The 17705-nt window shown below is 47.3% G+C and overlaps 1 protein-coding gene across 1 annotated transcript in view; it reads left to right on the top strand.

Moving 5' to 3' along the window:
- ARL3 (ARF like GTPase 3) overlaps nt 1–17705 on the top strand; it is a 30448-nt gene that overhangs the window by 879 nt on the left and 11864 nt on the right. Inside the window, exons 2-5 of the mRNA XM_065843028.2 lie at nt 8881–9024; nt 10165–10281; nt 14777–14827; nt 16778–16963. Coding sequence (XP_065699100.1) covers nt 8881–9024; nt 10165–10281; nt 14777–14827; nt 16778–16963 — 498 coding nt within the window. The remainder of the gene's footprint in view (nt 1–8880; nt 9025–10164; nt 10282–14776; nt 14828–16777; nt 16964–17705) is intronic.

Raw genomic sequence — 17705 nt, 5'->3', positions numbered from 1 at the left:
CAGTCAAGATGCTGAAGGTGTGATGGAGCATTGGGTGCTCAGGAGGGCTAGGGAGCAGGATGGCAGTGGCCCATTTGGCCTGAGGAGGGAAGGAACCATGGAGACACCTGGTGAGGATGGAGGACACTGTTCAGGGGCTGAGTACCATAGAGGGCCTGGCAGCATCTGTGACTGTGAAGGGACACTGGACAATTCAGCCAAGGTGGGAGGTGGCCACCCCAAGATCTTGGATCCTGGCTATAGGTGAGCTTGCTGATGTGGAAGGGCTGGTTGTTGACAAACTGCCTTAGAAGGGAAGTTCAGTCATGGCAAAGAAAGGCTGGATGAAGGGGTTGGTTGTTCAGGGATGGACTGGACTGAGGCAGAGTCCTCAGAGCCAGAAAGAAACCTACCAGTTGGGTGGGATGAACAGACTGGCGAGTCACTGAGAAAACCCAGTCAACATTGGCCAGCTAGAGTAGTTTGCTGGGATGTTGTGTGCTCTGGAGGGTTCTGCCCGGGGCTGGGGAGATGAGGGACAGTCTGTGCTGAAAAGAAGAGATAAGAATACACCATGGGAAAGACTGGAAGTGGAGTTTTGATGCTGATGAGTTAACGAGAGTAGCTGGGGAGGAAAGAAGCATTCACTGGGAGGAATGAATTGACAGTGAGCAATGTGGACTGAAAGGAGGAATTTGGGTCTTGGGTGCAGCGAAGGATCTGGTTAGGGTGGAGGCCAATGCTGGGAGATGGGCGGGGTGGTGAGGATGTAGTGTCTTCTGAGTTGAGGTTGAGGTAAAGTTGAATGATGGACTTGGGTGTTGGAAATAACTTGGGTTTAGATGCCAGAGTGGCTGGGATGGGACAAGTGGGATGCTGGCAGATTCCAGCCAGGACTGGAAGGAAGAGTTGGGGCTGCCAGGTGAGGGGTGGTGGGAGCTGTGGTAGGTGAGGGAGCTGCTGCAAAGGATGCAGCACATGCAGAGAGCACAGGCAGAAGGAAACAGCCATGGGGAAAGAGCTTTCCCAAGGGCAAAGCTGTGTTTCATCCAGGAGCCCTCTGGACACAAGCTGGGTTCATGCGAGTGGACAGCACGGCAGGCGGCATAAGCAAGAGCTACAAAGGCAGCTCCTCATCTTCACTGGGTTAATTCTGGCTGCGTCCCCACCTGCTGGGCCACAGAGAAAGAGATTGAGATAAGGCCTGTGGGATCTGCTCTATTTTAGATCAGTTGATGATGGAGCGTGTCACACCAGACACCAAAGCCATCACAGGATGACATCTGCTGTAAAGATGAGGGCAGCTGCCTCCAGCAGTGCAGTGCTTTGTGGGACACATTTGGCCTGCAGCTGCTGCTGGCCAAATCTGCGCCTCTGCTTTGTGATGTCCCGATAAGCTGGTGTAGTCTGGGATCTGACTGCTGTTATCCGAGCGCTTTGTGTGTGGAGAGGGCGGACTGGGTGTTTTCCAGTGTTCATGTTACTTGATACAACATTTTACTGCCTCTTTGTCTGTTTTCCATTTCTGGGAGTTGCTTTTTGAATTGCAGCCTCTCGGGCAGGGTGGGTGGCACTTTGGGGTGCCCGGTGGGCTGGCTGGGCTGGGCTGGGCAGAGGACTGCATAGCTCTGCACTGTCTCTCTAGATTCTCAACTTTCACTAAGACAGAATAATCCTTAGTGGTGAAAACTGTCTGAAACACCAGTGAATATATCCAAAGCAGCGATGGCAGCCTGAGGGTGTGGGTCAGCAGTCAGAAATGAACCAGACAGCTTGATGTAACAGTTTACTGCTTGACATCTGAGCTGTGGTAGTGCCTGTGAGCATGTTTCTGGCATGTCATGGTTGCATTGGGAAGTGCTTAAACCCCTTTCATTGACTGACTGCTCCAGCTCCAGTGATAAGAGGGTTAATGCTGAGGTTTAAATTATTTCAGTGTTCATCCAAGTGAGTAAGTACAGAGGGGAAGTGTCTCCTTCTGCAGAGCATACCAGCATTTCTCACAGCTATGGGGCAGGGGTGGTAGAAGGTCATAGGTGGAGCACGGAGGGAAAGATGAGCCATAAAACTGCAGAGCATGAGGGATGTGGAGTGCTGAAGTCTTTGGCGCTGTTAAGCAGCATCTGTGGTGGGCGCACAGCAAGGGCAAAGGGAGGCTGCTACATGAAAGGATATGCAGCTTTCCAAAGCTTAGGAAATGCTGTGTGAGGCAGAGCTTGTGGCTTCCTCATCACTGTAATAACAATCTTTACTGAGATAGTATGTTATTGATAGATAGTGGGGCCAGAGGATAGCCAGTGTTTTTCTAAAACCGTTGATTGAAGATGACATCATCATGTCAGAACCAGGGTTGTCAAAGCATGGCCCTGCTTTCTAGTTGAGGAAACTGAGTCATGGAGTGTCTAGCTGACACTAGGCAGATCTGGTGGAGAGGATGAAATACCAACATAGCTAAATGCATAGTCAGGCATCTTTCTGCTGGTCTTGAGTTCATGTTTTTAGCAAAACCAGCATGTATCTGTTGCCTGCTCTAGGTGTAACTAGTGCCCAGAATTCTTCCTTTGTCCCTCATTGTTTGGCAATAAGGCTCTATTTAAAATGGCCCCACTAAAAAAATAATGCTTTCAAGTAGTGCCTTACTGCTTTAGTTTCCCAGTACAGTTCCATGTAATTTTTTGGGGTTATTTTACTAATTACTGTGATGTTGGTATGAGAAACTACCTGCAGATAGGGCAGTATTCCAGCAACTGGCCAGGACTGCAAAGTTCTGCACAAGGTCTGCAAGCAGACAAAGGCTGTTGACGTCTGGTGCTGGGCATCAGCTCTTCTCTGCAGAGGGCATAATGCTTCCTTCAGACTTGCTAAAACCAGAGGAGTTTGATTTTAATTAACGAAAGGAGGATTCATGCTGGTATTGGTTAATACACCAGACCAGAAAGTACTGTGCGACCTCTTTGACAGAAAACTGTGTTAGTAGGTTTGAGCTGGAAGAACTCTGTAGGTGACTTGACTCAAATAAATGTTGGATTTCAATTCAGGAAAGAAAGTCTGTGTTGAGTGCTCCATATGGTGGAGACACGCAGCAAGCAAATGATTTTTTGGGAGTTTTGCCAGAGTAAGAAGTATTGAATAAACTGTGCTCAATAGATTAATTTACTTTGGTTGTATTTTGAAAGACTGTGTGATTTTATGACCATTAGTGACATTTGCAGTTCTGCAGCCGAAGAGAAAGGTAATCAGACGTCATTCTTCAGGGCACCAGCTAATCAGTGCAGTTGTGAGGAAGGACTCCCCTCCTCCAGCTCTGAGTGCACAGGATTGCACCCTGGACAAGGAATGTAGCCTCAAATATCCACTGCTGAAGGGTGGATATTTGGCTCAACAAAGCCCTGCATCCTCCCCCATGGCAGCTTTTCCTGTGTGACTTACTGAAACCATCACATGCACCCTCTAACTTACTCTTTAAAAACAGAGAACTGCTGCCATGTTGCTTAATTAAAAGTAAATTGTGGGCCAGAGCTGTGCTAAGCGCTGTGCAGGCAGAGCAGGGAGATGTTCCCCACACCGTGGAAGTACAGTTGTCTCAGATGAGAGATAACTGAGCGATAGAAGCAAGGAGAGCCCAAGACAGGTTCAGACTTGTCATGTTCACCACCTAAACCTCATCAAGGATAGTAGGTGTGGCAGAGGAGTAACTAGTGGGAGAATCCCGGGCTGGTTTTCTGGATATTTTGTCAAGTTTCTCGCATGGGTGTAGGAAAGGGACAAAGGTTTGAGAACAGAGCTCGGCAGTGCTGGGGTATCATGAACTGCGGGGTGACAGGAGCCGTCACCTCTCCAGCAAACAGGCTTGGTTGGGAAGGACCTTGAGGGTGAAGACAAGTGACGTGTGGTTGCAGCGGTGGGGAGGAGGGTGTCTGTGCAGGGTGGGGAGATGGGGGAGATGTGGTCACAGCAGCAGGCTGAGGTGCTGAGCTTTGTGGCCATATTGCATCTCCATGAATTGATTTGGTTCTAGGTAAATATCCACATCTAGTAGATAAGCAATTGCTAGTGTCTGAGGGTGGTTTTATTTTAAATTCGTTATCTGAGCTTTGTGTCTGATAAACAGAAAACATTTTCTTCCCTTTACTAATAGGAATCAACTGTGCTCCACAGCGGCTTGTGGGCTGTGCTTTATCCATGCCCTGTGTATCCAGCCCTCAGTACAAGGGGAAATTGTTCTTTCCATTATGGCTTTATATTGCCAATCTGATACAATGTTTAAACAGATTATCTCAATGCTCTGTTTGTCCCAAACCAATTTTTGCTTTGGCCTATAAAGTGAATCTTCCTTTCAGCGGCTTCTGTGGTACAGGATGTAGTTACATGCATCAAGTAGTTCAAAAGACCCATATACAGCATGGATTTAAAGCTGAATAAACCCACAAAACCCTTAGCTAGGACTATAAATGTCACTGTATTTTTATATATGTCTGTATTTTTTTTTTAAGAGAATAGGATTACTGCATGCAGCTATAACTGAAAGTCCTTTGATAATTCACTGGGTATTTTAAACCTAGCAATGATATACTTTCATAAAACCACACATCCCTGTTTTCTGAAGGATGCTAATAAGATGGTTGGCTTTGCTTTCATGCTCGATGTGTTTATGAGTGCTCTTGCCCATTTAGTTGCATCTCTGAATTTAATGCCCCACTCTGATTTCATAGTAATTGTCAGGAGTCTTTTTTTTTCATTTTGTATGCCCCCACTCACTGTCTGGAAAAAGCAGTGTCCTCATTGCTGACCCCATCAGTCTGTCTCCTCATGGTGCTTGTAAAGAAAACCCTCTCCACCAAGGACAAAGATGTTTTTAAACAAGCCGATCTGATATAAAACATAGTTTGCTTAACCCAGAGGTGACCAAGAAGCGGTTGCTGGCTGACTGTGCCCAGCCTTGAGTTGCTCTCTATGGCTGCCCTACTCAAAGGCTGCACGCTCCCATGCTGTGCTGCTCATTATCTGAACAGCATCTGCAGTTCCCTTCTCTCTTACAGATGCCGCAGTCTGCTTAGTTTTGTGCAAATGACACGCTACCCTTATACTCCCGTGCGTTGTCTCTGCAACTCCTCAGCCAGCGAATGTTTCCACCGTCCTGCTTGAGACTTGTCCTGCTCCTCACCCTGGACACCCCAGTGGGCGAGTGCTGCTGGCCTGGCTGCCAGGCAGGTGTCCTGGGCGTCCTCCCTCCTCACTGTGGGTTAAGTCACAGCATCAAGACATTTGTTTGCTGCTCCACTTCAGCGGCCTGGTCCTCTCCTGTTGCTTCTGAGCGTCCTCTTGGTACCGAATTTTCCTGTTTCATGGCTTTCTACCTGGCATCTCCTGTCAATAACAAGGGGTTGCTTTCTGACTCTGATCAGCCCAAGGTGGTTTCAGCATTGTGTTTGTGAGCAGAGAGATGCTTGTCCATCAGTGTGTGTGCAGTAAGGGTTGCTTGTCCAACATAGCAGTGACATGCAGCAAGGAACTCGACTGGGTTATTTTTTCCAGTCTACTAAGCTGTCAGGAAATGCTTTCTGTCTTCCTACCCAGTGTGCTCATAAGACCAGTTGAAAAAAATAAAAATGTTAGAAACCTGTCTGTGGATAGCTCTTTTTAGTCTTAAATCTTCAGTAACTAGAGGGAGGATGCTGGGTGCAAGTTTTAAATAATATTCACAAAGTAATAACAATCACAGTAGCCAGTACTATTATTTGGCTCTTAAGTTGTGTATATAGACTGTGTAACCTATGCCAGCAGCTACTGAAATAAAGTCCACTTTTCTGTGTTGGCTTGCTTGTCTTCCAGCCTTTTAAATCAGCTTACTTTATACCTTAGAGAATACTTTTATTTCTATATATATCCTCTCTTCTATTGGCTACCCCAGATAATCCTGTGATCAGCCATGCAGCAGTGTCACTTGAGTAGAATATGGAACGATGCTGATCGTTTTCTCATAGGCTGTCATACTAGCCCAGAAATAGCATCTGTCTACAATGGGAGAAGCTCTATTAACATTTACAACTGTTTCTCTTCCCGACCCCTGAGAATTGCTCCGTGGTAGATAAGCAATACTTTGTAATACATTTCTTTGCGCTCAGTATTTTGGAGTTGAATTCTGAAATATAAAGGCTCCTAATCCTGATCTGCTCTGGGATATGCTGCTCTGCTCTTAGCAAGTGGTGCTGTGAATAGGATTAGCATTTCAACAGCTTCTTTTTTTAACTGTGAGCAATAAACTAAAATAATAGGGCCTGATTCCGAGCTCTCTGAAGGCAGCAGTAGCACTTTGGCTGGTGTGTGTTGGCTTTGGGTCAGGCCCATAAGAATGGGAAATTCAGTGGTTTGTTGGAAAGGAGGGAAAATGTGTGAATTTTAGAGTTCCTTCCCCTGTGGGGTCTGTCCACACCAAGCTGAAATCCATAGATTTACAAGCCAACAAACACAACTGTAAATTTGACTGCAGGTGAAAAGAAAATGTGTGTTGCTAGTCATGCAGTTAAACTTGTGTTTTTTAATGATGTCAAGGGCACTTAGGACATGCATGTAAACAAGTAAGCATTAGAGATATTTTTGTTGCTGTTCCTTTTCTCTCAGACGTGTGGAAGTACACACCAACATGGGGACAGAACGTGGGCTGGGCCCTGCACCCAGGGAGATGAGCTGTTGGGTTGGGAGGGCTTGCAGTGACTGGCTGCACTGAACACAGCCCTTCAAATTCATTAGCTACGGGCCCATGGGCAAGAGCCAGCTGTGAACATCTGCTCCCTCAGGGCTTAGCACGTGATGTTACAGGCCTGTACGCTTCAGCTAAAAGCAGTTTGGGGATTTACTGTGCCTGCACTGTGCAGGCTTGGCAGCCTCTGTCAGAGTCCACTCCTGATTAACAGATCTGTGAAGGAGCCCTAGATTCCCAGTTTTTTTTTTACCAGCCGGTTTATGAAATAGGTGATACCCTAAGCCCGCTTAGTGGACTGTAAGACTGCAGTTTTGCTGTTCCTTGTGCAGGCTCTGAATTTCTGAACCTCAGCTTTCCACAGTGCTTTTTAAAAGCACAACAACAGTGGCATCCTGCAACGTTCTACCAGTATCCTTCAAACCCAGTTTTACTAAGTTCCTTCTTTTCTCCCTTTTCTTACACATTATGCATGTATTTTGAGCTGTGTCTGGTAATTAAATGGAAAACCGATAAATTACTTGCAAATCAAAAATGCTTAAAGAGGTGGATTGAATCTCACGTGGATTTGAATCTCAGTGTGTTTTTATCCTGCTCTGTTGAAAGCTTTGGCATCGTGACCTGTAGCACTGCGTCCTTTCCAAAGCATTCCACATCTCACAACGATGTGATGAGCGACTGAAAGTGGTGATTTCCAAGTGGCTGAGTTGGGCTCCCCAGGAGTCGGCAGGGGGGCTCTGCTGCAGATGGGGGACACGTTGCAGTGGTGACAGTTGTACCATGTCCTGCGGCTCTTTGTCTTGAGGACAGGTTTCCGATTGCCCTGATCTGGAGGGAACCGGGAGCAACCTTCATGGCTCAAATAGTCCTTGGCTCCCAGCAGGAATATTTAGAGGGTGTAGTTCCTCATAGCAACAAAGCATTTAATGACATTTAACTGATTCAGCCTTGCAGGTCCACAAGAAGCATTGTCTCCATTTTGCAAATGGGAGAACAGAAAAGCTTGAGAGACAGGCCCCTGTAGGTCTGGGTTTGTGCTGATGCTTGAACTTTGTTCCCGGCTCTGGATCTTAGTGAGCTGAAGAGAAACGCCTTGCCATTGCCCTTCAGGACATGGGAATTGTCTGGGAGAGACTGAGCAGGAGTCCTGAGGGCTCCAGAAAGGGCTGTAGGTGTATTCCTCCCTGGATTTGCTGAGGCAAATTAGTTGCAAGAGCATCTGTATCGCCAGGCTGGGTCTCAGTGTGGTGTGTGCTGCTCAGGCTCCAAGGAGCCATCACTGCCAAGCAGGGGGGTGCAGAGCAGCATGGCAACATGTCCGAGGACACCCAGGCAGCTGCTGTGCCCTTGGTTGAAACTGCCCCTCTCCTGTGGTGCTGGGCTGGGCAGCGAGGGGTAGGTGGCAGCAGGGTGATTTGCATCTCGGTTTCTTGCCAGGATCCAGAATATTTTTCCAGCCAGTCTAGAGAGGTGCAGGTCTCTGAGCGGTGGAACTGACAAAAGCTTGGGTGTGCTGCTGTAATGTGCACAGTCGTAAATGAGCTGACCTGCATATTCTGTTCCCTAATCCTGAGTGATACTGTCAGCTCAGAGAGATGAGCCTGGCTAATGACTGAAATCCACTGTGCTTTTCTTAGCGAGGATGTGTGATGATCTGAGATAGTTAAGTGCTACATCCTGAGAATCAGAACTGCACGTGCCTCATGGGTCCGGCATGTTTTAGATAGATAAACGAGGTTTGAGATGATCAGGGAGTTACAATGAAAAGAACTTCTGTCAGGTACACAGTAACCTGCAGTTAACTAGGAGGGTGATTAAATTAATGGGGTTTTCCCTCTGATGAAGATAATGAAGAGCTCACAAGGACTTGGTTTGCAGGTCCTACACATGATACGTGTAGGCACTGTCTTCCTAGCACAGGGAATGCCAAACAGCTGTGTGACAAGAGCCATGCAGCCAGTGGTGCACCCCACCGAGCGACATTTGTGCAGTCTGAGGCCTCATCGATACTCTCTGAGATGAAGGAAAATCGGAGCAGGGGGAGAAGAAGAGGAAATGGGAATAGGGACTGCAGGAAGGGGTTCAGGGTGTCATGGGATCCACTGCCATACAGAACCCATTTCAAGGGAGGAGGGCATGGCATGGTGGGGACAAACAGTAAGAGGGGGAAATAACGGCTACCATCTCTCTTGCGGATTTAGGGTTTACTGTCAATCTTGCGTAAATTGAAAAGCACCCCAGACCAGGAGGTGAGAATCCTCCTCTTGGGACTGGATAATGCAGGCAAGACCACACTCCTGAAACAGCTGGCATCTGAGGACATCAGCCACATCACGCCAACACAGGTGAGGAAGACCTTTCCCTGCCCAAGGCAGTTCTTGTGGGCCCACCTGCCTTGTTATACAAAACACTAATGATTCAGCAGTGTATTTCAGTAAAAGGGGGACAAACTGGAGCCTGGTGCACCATTAAGTTTGTGTTTTATCTGCGTAAGAGGAAGCTCCCTGAAGCAGCCAGAGTGCATCAGGCCAGGTCTGTCAGATAGTGCAAAAGTGGATGAGTGCCAAGGAGTTCTGCAGAAGGCTTTTGGGTCATGCTAGTGTTACATGGATGAGACTTTGTTCCTGTTGTCCTCTCCAAACAGGGGCCATGTATAGGGGATGCTGCAGCATCAGGCAAGCCCCTGTTTCCTTGCATCTTTCACTCAGCCAGCTCCAAGGGTCCTGTGTATTCCAGCACTCCCTCTCTGATGCCTCTGGTCCCATTTCTTTGAGCCTTGGGGTTGGGGCAAGCAATGTCTCCCATCAGACGCACCACAGCATGTCCCCTGTGTTGACCAGAGGAGGTTGCTAGAGAGCTATGGGAGATGCTTCCCTCCACCCTGCAGCTGCCTCCCAAAGCTCACAGCCTCGACACCCTGATTCCAAGCCCCAGTCCCCTGGGTGGTGTGGCAGCATGTTGCCAGCCCACGCCACATCCTGTTTTTCTACTTGAATGCCCTTTCAATTGGTGCTCTAATTGATGAAATGGACCCTTCAGACATGCAGCTGTTGCTCTTTTAAGCCCAGCATTAGCTGTGTCATGTCGAATTGAGCTGAGACCTCTGGCTTCATGTTAGCTGGGGCTGTCTTCTCAGCTTTCACAAGCTCAGTCCTGCTTCTCACAGTGCCCTTGTTTTCTCCTTATCTGCAGCTCTCCCACCTCTTCCTGCACCCACCCTGCTGATCCCTCGCAGGGCCCTAACTACATCATACGTCTCTGTAGCCATGACAGCATCAACCCTTGACCCAAGAACACTGGCAAAACTGATTGCTGTGTTCACTTCTGCCAGGGCCTCTCCCACAGCTGATCCATCTTTGTGGCTGCCTGGCCCATCTTGCTGCATGTTGCAGGCATAGGATATATAAGGTGTTGGTGTCTGCCCATGAACATGATCCAGCCATTCAGGTTTGTGCTCTATGTGGCTTTGTTTCTGCTCTTTCCAGGGCTTTAACATCAAAAGTGTACAGTCTCAAGGCTTCAAGCTGAACGTATGGGACATAGGCGGACAGAGGAAGATCAGGCCGTACTGGAGGAACTATTTTGAAAATACTGATATCCTTGTGAGTATTGGCTGCAGTTGAATGCTGTGTTCATGCAATGGCTTTCCAAAGTCTCAGCCAGAAATTCAGGAACAAGTAATGTAATGTCCCAGTCCTCAGCAACACCATTGCCATTGTAACAGGAGTTATTCAGAGTGGAATGGCAAGATTGGTTCGGCGCAGTAAGAAAAATACAGTGATATTTGGGTAAATTATTCAGTTGCATGTTTTTTCTTTGACAGGATGGTGCTCGTTATAACCAGTAGCATTCCTCTCATCTCGGTCTCCTTCAGTTGAAAGAACATTAATAACTTGTAGTTTATCCATCTATGGCTCCTTTCACTGGAGACTCTGAAGGCCTATCATGGGCATTAGTGTCTTAAGCCTCATGTAGATATAAGTCAGTATGGTGCCTTTTTTTTTCTACTTGGAGAAACTGAGGCACAGCAGAATTAAATGCTGTGTCTGGCATCAGATAGGAAAGCTTCTGGCAGAGGGACACAGAGAGACTCCTTGTCTTTTGCTTTGGTCCTTTAATCACAAGACTGTCCTTTAGTGTTTTTGATATCTTAGCTGCAATTACCTTACAATTAGCTACAGATGAGTACAATTATTTTACCTTTGTGTTTCCATACCAGAGCACATTACCCTGCGACCCTCCAAGTGGTGTCCTGACTGGTTTCAAAGAGCACCTCTAACGTGCAGCCACATGTGCCAGGATGAAGGCAGGCTGGGGCCTCCAGGCCTCTCCCCACCCCAAGCAATGCTGCCTGTGGGAGCAGGGAAAAGGCTATTCTAAGCAAGGTCTGCAGGACTCCTGTGGGAGAGTGGGAAGCTCTCTCAGAAAGACACCCTTCCTCCCTCCTGTCACACACATGTACTCACCAATGTGTTGGGAGCTTCAGTGCATTTCCACAGAAGGATCAGCACAACCAGGAATAGGACTCTGCTCCAAGGCTCATGTCAGGGTCCTGAAGTGCTTGGCTGCACCTGCAGGTTTAGAAAGCATTGTTCAAGTGAAGCAGTTCTTTAAATAGGGCTAATAACTCCTCAGGAATATCTTGTACAGATCCCCCTTTTTGTGGTGTTAACTTGGAATCTGATGTTTGAGGGCAGCCACCACAGCATAAACCCGGTTGGTTGCTTTTGCAAAGAGTAATGGTGAGATCTTCCAAGGGGAAAGATCTAGGTTTGAGAAACTAGCAGGACAAACTTTGTATGCTTCTCTGTGGCCATTGAGAAGGGGGACATGGCATGGCTGTGAGGTGATTGCACCCACTGAATGCAAGCCCTGCAGCTGTGTGTGGTGGGGAGGCAGTAGGTGAGCAGATCAAAGTCAGCACTGCCAAGCAGCAGCTAGGGGATCTGTACCTGCTATGACAGCTGCTCAGGCTGCCAAGGCTGAGCAACCACAAAACAACATCTGGAACTCTGCAGGCAAAGAGCTACACCAGCCTGTGAGCTTCTCCCCTTCCCCGTGTCTGCTGCATGGGAGGTGAGAAATAAAGGTGAATTTGAAGACTGAAGGAGATTAAAGCAGTTCTTTTCCTTGCCCTCCTCCCGCCCCAGATAAAGCAATGTACAGAGAAAACTCTTTTTTTCTTAGAAAATTGGTAGATAGAAGCAGAATCAATTTAGGGAAAGTGGTAGTGTGAATTCAGAGGGTGCGCACATGGACCTGAGCTCCCCAGCCTGTACTCTGTGCTGACACTCAGTCCTAGACTGGGAGCTGTCAACATGTTAGTGCAGTTCTTTGCCTTGTCCATACACACCAAAAGTGGGATCGAGCTGATAACACTCCTTCTTTCTCTTCTGCCAGTCTTCAGCCCCATTTTACCCAGTAATTTTACCCTCTGACAAACCTGGTACCGGTTATGCCTCTGTAAATTGAGCCTAAGTATCCTTCATATTATATTTCTTCATCCAGTCCCAACACTTGCACTTTCTGCCCAACCCACTTACTCCAGGTTTTGTTTTGGCCTCTTTCTCAGTGGAGGCACCCAACTTTATGGGAATTTTTTTCTCAGGCTCCATTTCTCCAGCACAGTGTACTCAATGGCTGTTCAGACTGGTGAGCTGTGCTACTGAGCACCACAGCCAGAAACAGGCTTATGTGTGGTCCTGGCCGTAGAAGGAAGGTCGAGATGAGATACGCTACAGTTCCCTGGACCCACTGCTTCTGTGTTTTCCTAAACTTTGCTGCACAAAGCAGAAAGGACCCTCTAAAGGGTATTAAAAAGCAGGAAGTGATTGCAAATTCAAATCCATGCAGGTGCCTTTGAATGAGAGTTTGGTCTTGCATCACACACCTGTGATATTTGGAAGCTTAACCCAGGCAAATAAGGTGTGGATATCTGGCTGATTGCATATTCAGACAGGCACCTGCAGCTATTTGGCACAGTGCTGTCTGGTTTGGAAGTAGGCACTCTGTGCATACTTTACCTTCTCTGTGCTGTGCTTTTGTGGCTTTTGCCCCAAGCACTGTTGTCTCCAATTCTCATCTTGCAAAATAGCTCCCTAGCACAGAATGGAGCTGTGCAGAAGAAAGCCTGGCTGGTTGGGACTCAGCTCTCTTCCTTGCCAGTTAGAGAAATGCCGTAATGTGGGAGGTGCCGCCATTCAGTTGAGAAGTAGTGCTGAGCTATTGCGTTCATGTGTTGCTAAGCTTCCCCTGCGATATCTCGAAAGAGGACAGATGACTGGCCAGTTTCAGCCCAGAGCACAACTGCCAGCTCTGCAGCTCCTTTCTTTCTTTTGGTCGGTATTTACTACGCCAAACGGGGTGCACAGGGGTGGATGCTTGGTAGGGGAAGAGAGCACGGGCGTAGCTGATACAGTATTGGTGCACGTGCCTGGGATCACATAGTGGGGAGCGGCTGTGTGTCACACCGTGCCCACGGGCCTTTCTCCATCACGTGGCACCAAGTGCGTGCCCTGCTGACGCATCCCTGCGCAGCTGCGTCCTGCCCTGCTGCGTGTCCCCCAGCCGCTGTCAGTGTGCATCAGCGCAGCCCCGGGAGGACCAGAGACCCCAAGTGATCAGCAGAGAGGCCTGTGAGGCTGCTGGATTACCTCCTCGGGCCTGGCATGCAGATTCTCCTGCTGCGTGTTTGGTCCCATTTCAAACAACTCTAGCACTGCTCATTAAGGGAGTGCCTACAGTTAGATATTGCTGCTAGAGATCTTCCCTCCCCCTACTATTTGGTCGAAATTATCCTGGAAGCGTGAAGTCTGATGCTGAGGCTGCCTGCAAGGATGCTATTTATCTTGATGGTGGGGTGCTGTGCTCATCTATTCCCTGAAAACCAGGCTGACACTTGCTCCCTGGAAGCCACCAAAGAACATGCAGATGACATGCTAGCAGCTTCAATCACTGCTGATAGGGGATGGCACAGACTGGAAGCAAAATGCTCAGTGTTCGTCACCAGTCCTGTCCCTGTCTCCCTGTCTGCTGTCCCAGTGCCCTTCTCCTTCAAAAACCTTTCTGTACCAAGCAACAAAAGAGAGATGCCAGGCTTCTCTTGCCTGACTGTTACACTGAGGTTCTCTGTTTCTTTAAATGTAGCTTGATACCTGCATGCACTGAACTGCAATAGCATTGCTGGGGGCAAGGAGAGTGGCTGGACTTACTAATTACATATTTAGGGAGGCCTTTGAGGAGTGTTTTAGCCTGAGCAGACCTAGAGCTGCCTTCACTGAGAAGGCTCATTTGCACTTACAGATATCTGCATGTTGCATGCTGCTTGGAGAGGTGGAGACCCCCTCCCTGGGCAGGGAGCCTGCGGGCTGGGGAATCCACCCTTCTCAATACCAGGGAACAGGTGTCTGGTTTGAACCTCCTCATGGACCATGAGATGTGGTGCCTGTCCCTGAAAGGGTGGCAGGTCTCTGCTGTCAGTCTTTGTGAGCCAGCTGCTGCCTGTCTTCATCATCCTAGTGGACAAGCTGGCAGCTGAAGATGGAGTCTCTTGCCCTTGTCCCCAACCACCTGATGGAGAGGAACTCAATGTCCCCAATGTATTCACCTGTCCCCTGAGTACCATCATGTACCTTGGTGGCTTATTGAGGAGGTAACGCATCCTGCTAGAGGGCAGCATGGCACAGTCACACCAGTGCAGTGCTTACACTGGTGGCTGGGGTGAAAGATCTTGTCTGGTTCCCCAGGTTTTGCTCTCCTCTGCTCAGCTTCAGCTTGTAAGCTGGTCTTGTGAAAAGATACCAGGCAGTCTCCTGTTCTCTTCAGATAATAGATGCTGTGGAGATGGTAAGAACATCCCTGGTACTGCCCCCAGCTCCTTTCTGATCCTACCCACGTGGCTGTTCAGCCCCCCAGCTTTAAAAAAGGTGGTTCATCTCCTTTCAGAACGTCATGAAGTTTTGTCAACATTTGCTATAAATAATACCAGGGATTTTTATACCCAAAAGTATTATTATTAGGCTCAGCTCCCTTAAGCACGTGATATTGTGGAAGAGTGTCTCCTGGGAATAGTAACTTTTCCTCTCATTTCTTTTTCAGATCTATGTCATTGACAGTGCAGATAGGAAGAGGTTTGAAGAAACAGGTCAGGTAAGTTACTTATGCCCAGCTTCCTTTGAAGTAACTCAGTGCTTCTGAGTGCCCCTTGCTCACAAAAGTTAGGAAGATGATTTTGTTGTTTATGAGGGAAATTTGCATTTCAAGAGAGACTTGCCTTTCAACATCAATGCAGATTATTTTGGTAGATGTGAAACAAGGAAAATAGGTAGCTTAATTCCGTTTAAATAGAACGTTTTTCATTAAAGTTATACAATAATAGCAAAAGGAGCCCAATACTGAAAGCAGAAACTTCCCTGAGTCCTTTAAACCTTGCCAAGCCAAGACCCTGAGGAATCCTGTTTTCTTATTTATGAAGTTGAAATGGAAATCATATTGACTTGATTGTCTTTTGGATGTAACTGAAAAAAAAAAATAAAAAGCTAAGAACTTTGTAACTAGGACTGGCCAGAAAATAAGATTTCCGTTTTGTAACATTTTATGTTCTATGGTAGAACAAAAATAGGACTTTTGAACTGTATTTTGTAAAATTCAGAAAGTGACAGTGTCCCAAAATAATGAGCAACAGACTTACCCCTCAGAAATAGGAGATTTAGTTTAAAGCCCTCTGTTCTTGCTTAATTTGAAGGAGACACTTGGTCTTTCACCTCTCACGTATCATGGACACACCCTGACAGCAGAACTGTTGGTTGTTCTAGGGGTGGGGAGAACCTTTGTCCTGCTTAAGCTATTTCATTTTATATCAGTAATGAAATATTCACTGGACAAAAGAGAGTGAGAAGAAGCAGAAGCTTAGAGTAGTTGCCCAAGTCAGGTGGCGTCAGCCTGGACCCCTCAGATTTCCGCAAACACTTTTGGTTTCAATAAATAAGCCGAGTCAGATGAAAGACCTATTTTATTGAAAAATTCTCAGCCAATTCTGTAACTCCATTCTCTCGTCCTGGTTTCCAAACCAAACATTGCTTTTGGGGGGATGGAATCAGATTTCTGCTGCAGTTTAGCATCTCCCCAAATGCACTCATTTAATCCACAAGTTTCTAGCCAGTGAATGAAAGTTATTAGGACAGTATCTGAGAGCGTGAGACCTTTCCAGCTGAGTAAGGAGCCCACAGAAATCTCATGAACTCATCTATCTGCAATGCCAGCAGTCCCTACAGGTTCAAGTTCTGCTGGGTTTGTCATATGTTCACATAGGGAAGTGACTTAAGACTGTGTGCGTGTTTCGCATGAGGCCATTGCACAACACTAGACATGAACTATTTCAGCCATCGCTGATCCACTGCAGACTCCAATTTGGGCTATTAAAAGAATCTCTTTGAGTCACCCAGTTTTGAATGAACAAACCCATTTCTCAAGATGCCACCCAATGTGTGCTGTGCATATGGAGCCAAAATCCAGCTAGTAAAGTTGATCTAACTTGTCTTCAGCTAGGCAATGCCTTCAAAAGCATCAGCTCTTTCTTGTGGGAGGAAGATTTTGATTTCTGGAGAGAAAAAAAAAGTCATCTCCAGCCCAAATTGGAGTGTATAAAACCTGGAACAAAGCCCTGAAACTCATTATTAGCAAAGGTATTGGGGCTGGTGTCAACAGCTGCTCAGGTACAAATGCCAGTCAGGCAATAACTTAGGACAGATTCCTCATACTGCCAATTTACATGTTTTTTGCTGTTTCATCAGTTTTGGTCTCCTGGGAGCAGGGACTGGTAAAACACAGAGTTGTAGCCTTTAAGGCAACTGCTAATTTCAGACCAAGATGAAGATTTTTGTAACCTGTAATTGGAAGAAGTAGCTTTTGAACCTTGGGCAGGGATGATTGTATACATTTTTGCTCTCTTATAATAAGATCTAGGTTTCAATGGAACAGACTCTTCCAGCATTTGCCCTAAATATATTTCTAATTAGAGACAACCGCTGGTGGTTGAAGGTTTTCTTCCCTTCCATTTCTCCATCTTACTCCCCCTCGACTCCCTTGTAAATGATATAGGAGCTGGCTGAGCTTTTGGATGAAGAAAAGCTTAGTGGAGTGCCCGTGCTCATATTTGCTAACAAGCAGGATTTGCTGACGGCTGCCCCTGCTTCGGAGATTGCCGAGGGACTGAACCTACACACAATCCGGGACAGAGTCTGGCAGATCCAGTCTTGTTCGGCTCTCTCAGGAGAGGGAGTACAGGTGAGGCTCTGGGAAGGCTTGCTGTGCCAGCAGGCCATCTGTGAGAGTGTTGTCTGTTCATCTGCAGGGTGGGGCTGGACCGGCTGCCTCACAAAGGAGGGTCAGCACGGCCAAACCCTTGCAGCACAGCACACAGGGGGGCATGTGTCTTGTCACCTGTGCAAAGGGGAGGGGGAGCTGTGGGCCCTTGGGATTGCTCCATCCCCAGGAAAGGGGAGAGCGATCACCTCCCCATCCAGGACCCCTTGGCTGGGTCAAACGAAGATATTGATTTATTCTAAAGAGACTGCTGTCAAGTTAATCATTTTCACAAACCAAATCGTCTTTTACTATTAACCCCTTTCACTGTTGCAAGTATGCACTTTAGAAATCTGATTTACCTTCACTACTAATGTCGTTTGGCGTTTTGCTCAATCCAGGTGCCAGATAGAAACTGTTTGATTTTTCTGATCCAAGGAAACGCTAGAGTTGCACGTGGGGCAAAGACTGCTCCTAATGGCAGCATGTGGGGCACCAAAAACCCACTGAAGGGGCTGAGCGGTGTTCCTGTGCTGAACTGTAAAAGCTATGTTTTGGGCTCCTGCACTGTAGCCAGTTCCTGCAGTACAGAAGCTCTTTGTGATGTAAATGGGACCTTGGCTTGTGTAGGTCACTCTTAGGCTTTCCTGAATGAATGAATGAAATATTTGCAGTGCTTACAATCCAAGCAGTCAGGAGTACTCCCTTCGCTGATATTTAAAGA

Source organism: Patagioenas fasciata, chromosome 8 (assembly GCF_037038585.1).
Source record: "Patagioenas fasciata isolate bPatFas1 chromosome 8, bPatFas1.hap1, whole genome shotgun sequence".
NCBI classification, from domain to species: domain Eukaryota; kingdom Metazoa; phylum Chordata; class Aves; order Columbiformes; family Columbidae; genus Patagioenas; species Patagioenas fasciata.
This window is presented reverse-complemented; position numbering and strand designations above follow the sequence as displayed.